This window comes from Cnephaeus nilssonii (assembly GCF_951640355.1).
Source record: "Cnephaeus nilssonii genome assembly, chromosome: 16".
NCBI lineage: Eukaryota > Metazoa > Chordata > Mammalia > Chiroptera > Vespertilionidae > Cnephaeus > Cnephaeus nilssonii.
In genome coordinates, this window is record NC_137087.1 from 30,998,611 (window position 1) to 31,006,554 (window position 7,944).

Sequence of the window (7,944 nt, forward strand, 5' to 3'; positions counted from 1 at the left end):
GGGTTCTCTCTCCCAGCACCGCATCCCGGAAAATCTTTAAAGGCAGTAAGCTTTCCGAGCTGATCTCATTTATTCCCTGTGTCTCCAGCAGCTCTGTTCTTCGTTCCTGATGCCAAGTGTCTTGGAAGACGGACCCACTGCTCTATTTCTATCGCAGAATTTTAAGAAATAATAATAATAATAAAACTAATGCTGAGGGTTTCCTCCAAAACCCAAACTCAGTGCAGTGCTTTTCCCTCCGCACAGCTTAAGATAAGCCGGCCACAAGCCCCCGAGTTAACGCACCACCTCCAGGCTCCAGCACCGCCTACAGGCTAGTGCGCAAGCGCAGGACTCCTGCGCACCCTCCAAGACCAGCTCTAACTGCGCCTGCGCCAAACCACGCGGCGCGCCAACGCGCGAGTAAGCGCCTACCAATCAGAGCGCGCAATGCTCCTTGATCCCGCCCACTAGCCGGGCAACCAATCGCCTGTTCCGGCGCGCGGTGGGCGGTGGATTCAAAGCGGAAAGAGTTAGCAGGGAGGGTCGGGCTGAAACGCTGCGCTGGGAAGGATGGAGGTGGCGGAGACCGAGGCTGAGGCTGCAGCCGTAGAGTAAGTGTCTGCCGCCGGGTGGCCGCCAGGGGCGGGCCGTGGGGTGTCTTGCCTGTCCCCGAGGACAGCTGACCGTTTCCTGGACCCCGCGGGGAAGTGATCCTGACCCCCGACCTTAGCCTTAGGTTCTAGAGATAAGGAGCCTTGTCTCTCCAAGATGAGGGCCTCTGGGGGACTGCCAGGCACGCCCCGTTTGCACGCTTCCCGGGGGTGTGCCCTGAAAGGGGAGGGTTTCATCCCTGTCAACCCTCCAGTCTCTTGGCGGGCTGCACGTCCTAACAGTGGACTTTCCACCTGCGGGGCCTTTCCATCCTGGGAGGGCCCTTTCATTTCTGTCTCGCCTGTTCCAGCGCACTCTCCCACTGGGTTGTTTTTTCTTGATTCCTGCCTCCCAGCGGACCGCTCCAGCCCCTAACAAGGAAGAACCTGTGCCTGGGCATCTAGCCCCGGTCCCGAGTCCCTCCCCAAGTATTCTAAGATTCTACCCTACTGGGGGGGGGGGGGGGCGGGGGGGGAAGGTCCTCTCTGCCTGGAGGGCAGCCCACTGCCCATCAGTTCTGCCTTATTTTTCCCTTTCCCAGTACCTTTCCCTTGACTCCAATGGTTTCTCTTCAGTGAGACACTCCCCACCCTACCCTCCTTATTCCCTTTTGCCCTGCTTATTTTTGCTCATGGTACGTATTCCCTTCACATGTCTTCCATCTACACACACCGTTCTGGGTCGCAGAGGACCCTTTAGGCCAGTGTGTAGATACTGGTCAGAGGAGACTCTCAGCATTGGTCCCTGCAGCTACGCGTGTACAGGAGTTCTCCAGACCTAGCCCCCCAGGAGCCTGCAGTTTCCCTTGTTTCCTTGCCCCTTCAGGGCCCTGGCCAAGCTGGCAAACATCCTGGAGCCCATAGGCCTGCGGGAGGAGGCCGAACTGCCCGGACAGATCCTGGCTGAGTTCGTGATGGTATGTTCAAGGTGGTAGCTAGTTTTTCATGAGCCAGGCACTGCTGCTGGGTTCTTCTGTTGAGATACTGGGCAGCGTTGATGGTGAGCAGACTGGAAGGCAGCCTTGTGGGCCTATGATACAAGGAGGTAAGGGTGTTCCCTGCCTCTCTCCTCCCTCTGAACAGGATTCCCGAAAGAAGGACAAGCTGCTCTGCAGCCAGCTTCAGGTAGTGGACTTCCTGCAGAACTTTTTGGCTCAGGAGGACATCGTCCAGGGCCTGGACCCCTTGGCTTCTGAAGACAGGAGCCGTGAGTAGTCAGGGAGTTGGGATAGAGGCTGCCATGAGTGGGGAAGGAAGGGAGCTGTGTAGCCTGTGGAAAGATGGAGGCCCCAGTATTTCAGGCTAGCAGGCCTGCCCTTCACTCAAGTTCTCATTCTGGTGGCTCATCTCAGGACAGAAGGCCATTGCAGCCAAGGAGCAATGGAAAGAGCTGAAGGCTACCTACCAAGAACATGTGGAGGCCATCTCAAGGGCCCTGATCCATGCCCTGCCCAAGATGGAGGAGGCCCAAAAGAAGCAGGCACAGCTCCAGGAGGCCCTTGACCAGCTCCAGGCCAAGGTGCACCCAGGGTGAGGGGAGGAAAGGACATTCAGAGAGGAGGAGGGAAAGGGTGAGCATGCAACCAGAAAAATAAACTCTTTCTCCTCTTGTCCCGCCTCCTTTGCCTGCCTACAGAAGCAAGTAGCCATGGAGAAACTCAGAACAGCCCAGCAGCAGTGGAAACTGCAACAGGTGCGTCCATCCCCCTAAGAAAACACCCTCTTCTATCTCCATGCTATCTCATGGGCTAAGTGCTCTGCCAGGGAAACCTCATCTCCCTTCTTTCTGTGAGGCATTATAGGATGGATAGGTACCGGCATGGACTTGAGTCCTAGCATCACTATTTACAACTGCATGACCTTGGGCAGTCACCTAACTTTCTGTGCTTGTTTCTTCATCTATGAAATGGAGGCAATATTAGCACCTACTCTAGAAAGTCAAGTTGTTAAGATGATTAAGCAACTAATATAGCAAGTGCTTAAAATGTGTCTGGCACATAGCAGACTAAGTGAGTGTTATCCTATTTGTGTCATCTAGGCCAGTGGTCGGCAAACTCATTAGTCAACAGAGCCAAATATCAACAGTACAACGATTGAAATTTCTTTTGAGAGCCAAATGTTTTAAACTTAAACTATATAGGTAGGTACATTGTTATTAACTTAATTAGGGTACTCCTAAGCTGGTCTTTGCTAAAAACTCAAGGGGCCAAAGAACCGCATGTGGCTCGCGAGCCGCAGTTTGCCCACCACTGGTCTAGGCTGAAGGGGTTAGGGCAGAGGCTGTTCAGCATCTGATGAGCCACGTCTGCATTCTCACTTACCGTAGGAGAAACGTCTACAGCACTTAGCAGAAGCTTCTGCAGAGGTGAGGCAGCGTCAGGCAGGAACTCAGCAGGAGCTTGAGCAGCTGTATCAGGAACTTGGAACCTTGAAGCAGCAAGCAGGGCAGGAGCGGGACAAGCTGCAGAGGTGAGACTGGGCGCATGGGCTGCAGGCTCAGGGTGGTCCAGCTGAAGCTTCTCCCTTCACTCCCAGCTCTTTTTTCCAGGCACCAGACCTTCCTTCAACTGCTGTACACCTTGCAGGGTGAGCTGCAATCCCCTGAGACAGAGGCAGAGCTACCACAAGATTTGGATCTTCCTGAGGATAAGTCCCAGCTGCTGACCCAATCCCGGGAGCAGACCACGGGGGATAACATAGGAAGAGATGGAAGTGTGTCCTCCAAGGTGTGAGAAATGGGACAAATGGGCATGGAGGCAGAGAGAGAATCTGGGAGAAGGGGCTTAGGCACTGCTCATACCATGTCTCCCCAAGGGTGAGGGCCTAACGCCTGCTGGACTTGCAAGCTTGCCATGACTTCCTGGGGACAGCAACATGGGAAAGGATCCTAGATTAGGTAAGACTCCAACCCAGGGCCTTGTGTTTCTGGACTGCAGGAGTGGAAGGAGGGAGGGCCTCTGGTTTACCTCTCTATTAGGAGCTCCACTGTTCATGGTGTTGTAGAAAATGGGGAGGAGCAAGGTGTTTATCTTATGGTTGAAGCACCTCACCCCCATGCGCAGCCTACCCTGGCCTAACCCCTCTCTTCCTCTTCCTCTACCCCCTTGCCCCACCCTCATTGCAGGTAGACTGTGAGCTTCTGAGTACAGCCTGATTTCTGACCAAGACCCAGGTGGGGGCAGGCTCTGGATTCTGTTGATTAAAAGCCCTGAGCTGTCTCAGTTGCCTGTTTGTCTATTTGTCTTCATATGTTAGTGGGAAGAACCACATTCAGAAGCCAACAACATGACAAGTGCTGGAACTGGTGTGAATTTAGAGGGTGCAAATGGGTAGGGGGCCCTGGCCTGGGGCCTCACCAGTTGCTTGTTCAAATCGATATGATGCAAACATGCTGAGCTTAATCCAGGGAGGAGGAGAATGCTTTAGGCAGGTGGTTAGATATGGGGAGAGAACTTTAATCACCGATCTAAATGTTTACTGAAGCCCTGCTACGCGCCAGCCCTCCTGCTGTGAACTGGCGCTACCAGTCCCTGGCCCTGTGGAACATAAGGAGCATGAACAAGTAAACAGGTCAATAAGATGATTTCAGAGTGTGGTAAAACAGGGCAGCAAACTAAAACAGTAATATGATAAAGTGCGGTACTGAGAATATAGAGGATGATATATCTGTCTGTACCGGCCTGTGTCTGTGTGAGTTAGCATTTCCATTTGTATGTATGTGTGCCTGTATCTGTTTTTTTTTGTTGTTGTTTTAAACTACGCTTCACATTCAGTATTATTCTCTCTACATTTCATATGTACAACATAGTGGTTAGACAATCTTGTACTTGACAATATAATTGTGTTTGTTGCTTTCAGTCTCCATTCCTCTGTGTATCTGTTGCTGTGTTTGTAGACATTGGGGGGCACTGCTGTGTGTGAGAGAGAGATTGCATTCGTGATTGGGTGTGTGGGAACTGCTATCTAAGAGAAAGCTAGTGGAAAACTCCTCCATTTGTGTGAGAAAGACTTAACATTCTTTTGAGGAAGAGACACGTGATCATTTATTTTGGGTGAGAGTTTCAAGAAATGTTGGTTCCTCATCTATCTCAGACTGAGATGCCTTCTCTCAGGTGGCAGTTGAGATCCTTGAGCACGCTGATGGTTTGCTTTGCTTTTCTGAGATGTCCCTAATTTTCCCTCATATTGTTGTTTTTTGTAGTTGTTTTTTCGTATGCTGGCCCCATTGTTTATGTATGAAATAGGACAGATGTCAGAGGTCTTTGAGGGTCTGCATCATGACTGACCAAGGGGGTCAGTGAGGATTGAGGATTCTCCTTTAGGGAGCACATAAATACCCAGAGAGCCTTCCTCAGTCTACCCGTCCACCCCGCACCCCCTCAAACCCTCCACATGATCCCTGCTGTAGCTCTCTTGTACCTCAAATACTCAGTCCTCTCCTTCAGTCTCTTCCTATTAGGTAGGTTCCCCTATCCCTGCTGTCTGGCTTATTTTTCTAACCTCATATACTCTGAAATTTTTGTCATACAAACTAGAGAGCTGGAATTTTTCCACCCTGTAAAGTGTATGCCAAAGGACACTGGAGTATGGTTTGGATGCTGTGGAGTATGCCATTCTTGCATACATAGTGGCTGACAAAGTCAGCAGGGCAGGGAAGACTCCCATGGAGCTCACCAGGCTGGGGTGAAGGATTCTATCCTGAAATACTCCAAGCCAGGGGACAGGGGAGGAGACTAGACAAATGTACAGTAATCAAACTTAGAAGTCTGCAAAATTGCTGAGAACTAGAATTCTCTTTGGGAGTACGGAATGAGTCAGTTCACAGTGAGGCCAAAGAGGAGAGGAGGCTTGAAAATATGTTTTGTCCAAATCCCTTGAATTGCCCGTGTTGCTGGAGCCTTGAGTTGGACAGAGTGTCTTGACTGACAAGCTAAGGAATTAGGATTTATTTTCAGATAGAAAACAGATTTCAGCTTCTAGCTGTTCTCACTCCCTCGGTTCCCCTAAAGACTCTCCTTTTCCTCTTCATTGACACTTACACAGATAGACAGACATATGCAAGAACTGAACCTACCCTTGGGAAATTGATCTCGTACACAAACGTGCAGATGTGGAGACGTGAGTGGTTGCTGAAAAAGCCCTGCTGCCTGGCAAAGATTTTCTCTCCCTCTTTTCCATCCAAAGGAGGGACACAGAAACCAGTGACGAATACAGGGGGGTGGAGACCAGCCAGTGCATCAACACAGTCAAATCAATGGAAAAATATCACCCGAGGATATTTTTCCATTGATTTTTAGGGAGAGTGGAAGAGAGAGGGAAAGACAGAGAAACATCTATCTGAGAGAAACACACCGATTGGTTGCCTCCTGCAGGAGCCCCTACTCGGCCGGGAAGGAGCCTGCAACAAGGTATGTGCCCTTGACCGAAATCGAACCCAGGACACTTTGGTCCGCAGGCCAATGCTGTATCCACTGAGCTGGATAGGGCCTGTTGCTCTGTCTTGACCAGAAGAAGCCGCCTTGTAGATAACCTACACTGAAGATTAAGTTTACTTCATTAAACAAATAGGAAAACTTCCTTTTCCTACATTCTGTAAGAATAATGTTTTCCTTTTTAAACAGTGATTTTCCTTTATGGTGGAACATCTTTTGCTTATTCTCATTTTAATTTCACATTTTTTAGGTATTGTCATATTTTTCTAGGAATATTTTATTTCTAATTTTTTAAGTTTATTGATATGAAATTGTTACAGTATTTCTTTTAATATCTGCAGCCTGTTTTAGGGTGGCCTAATGTTATATTTCTGATTTTTTTTGTGTGTGTATGTGCCTTATCTAATATTTTCCTTGATTCATCTTTTTAAATGTTCATTCATTTTTTAAAATTTATTTTAAAATATGTTTATTTGGTTGTGTGTGGGTTTTTTTGGTTTTTTTTTTTAGAGAGAGAGAGAATGGAAGTGAGAGTGAGAAAAAGATAGAAACATCGATGAGAGAGAAACATCAATCAACTGCCTACTGCACACCCCCTACTGGGGATGGAGCTGCAACCTGGGCATGTGCCCTGACCAGGAATTGAACCGATGAACTCTTGGTGCATGGGTCCATGCTCAACCACTGAGCCACAAATTTTTAAAAATTTCAAGGTTGCCTTTTGTGATTCACTATTATATGTTTACTAGAGGCCCGGTGTACGAAATTGTGTCCCTCAGCCCAGCCTGCACCCTCTCCAATCTGGGACCCCTCAAGGGATGTCCGACTGCCCGTTTAGGCCCGATCCCAGGATCTGCTTTTACAATCCAGGACTGCTGGCTCCCATCCGACTGCCTGCCTGCCTGATTGCCCCTAACCACTTCTGCCTGCCAGCCTGATCACCCCCTAACCACTCCCCTGCCAGCCTGATTGACGCTTAACTGCTACTGTGCCAGCCCGACTGCCCCTAACTGCCCTCCCCTGCCTGCCTGGTCACCTCTAACTGCCCTCCCCTGCAGGCCTGGTCGCCCCCAACTCCCTCCCATGCTGGCCCGGTCACCCCTAACTGTCCTCCCTTTCCAGCCTGTTTGCTCCTAACTGCCCTCCCCTGCCGGCCTGGTCATCACCAACTGCCCTCCCCTTCAGGCCTGGGTCCCCCCCAACTGCCCTCCCCTACAGGCCTGGTTCCCCCCCCAACTGTCCTCCCCTGCAGGGCTGGTCCCCCGCAACTGTCCTCCCCTTCAGGCCTGGGTCCCCTCCAACTGCCTTCCCCTGCCGACCTGGTCCCCTCCAACTGCCCTCCCCTGCAGGCCTGGTCACCCCTAACTGCCCTCCCCTGCTGGCCTGATCACCCACAACTGCCCTCCCCTGCCGGCCATCTTGTGTCCACATGGGGGCAGCCATCTTTGACCACATGGGGGTGGTCTTCTTGTGTGTTGGAGTGATGGTCAATTTGCATATTACTCTTTTATTAGATAGGATTCTGCTTCATTTATTTGTAGTACTATCCTGGTAATTTCCTACCTTTATACATGTACACACACGCGCGCACACACACACACACAGTCCTGGAAAGCAGACATTAGGTAAGATATCCATATAATCTTTTGTTTCCACGGAAGACTAAACCTCAGGAAATAAAAAAATCTTTGTCTATGAAGAGATAAGTTGTTCAAATTACTGGTTGTTCACCAAATTCACACAGCTCTGCTATATTTCCTACTCTCCTTTGGAGTTAGATGAGGCCATTATGACTGGACTGTAGCCAAGTAGATGGGGACAGAAATGATATACTATGTCCAAAACTGCTTATGAAATTCACACATCTCTATTTTTCTCTG

General features: G+C 50.0%; 1 protein-coding gene across 3 annotated transcripts; it reads left to right on the top strand.

Moving 5' to 3' along the window:
- The first annotated feature begins 506 nt into the window (after window positions 1–506).
- On the top strand, window positions 507–3,852 carry ZWINT (ZW10 interacting kinetochore protein). Of its 3 annotated transcripts, XM_079794185.1 has the most exons (9): window positions 507–593; window positions 1,459–1,549; window positions 1,716–1,839; window positions 1,985–2,151; window positions 2,269–2,325; window positions 2,959–3,101; window positions 3,181–3,358; window positions 3,447–3,528; window positions 3,757–3,852. In XM_079794185.1, exons 1-8 carry the CDS (start codon window positions 553–555, stop codon window positions 3,486–3,488), a joined length of 843 nt encoding a protein of 280 aa, XP_079650311.1. In that variant the 5' UTR covers window positions 507–552; the 3' UTR covers window positions 3,489–3,528; window positions 3,757–3,852. The 3 variants fall into 3 exon arrangements, 1 of the variants encoding a protein (XP_079650311.1); XR_013814774.1 differs by having other exon boundaries at window positions 3,218–3,528; window positions 3,757–3,820; XR_013814775.1 differs by lacking the exon at window positions 3,757–3,852 and having other exon boundaries at window positions 3,218–3,358; window positions 3,447–3,522.
- Window positions 3,853–7,944: the final 4,092 nt, after the last annotated feature.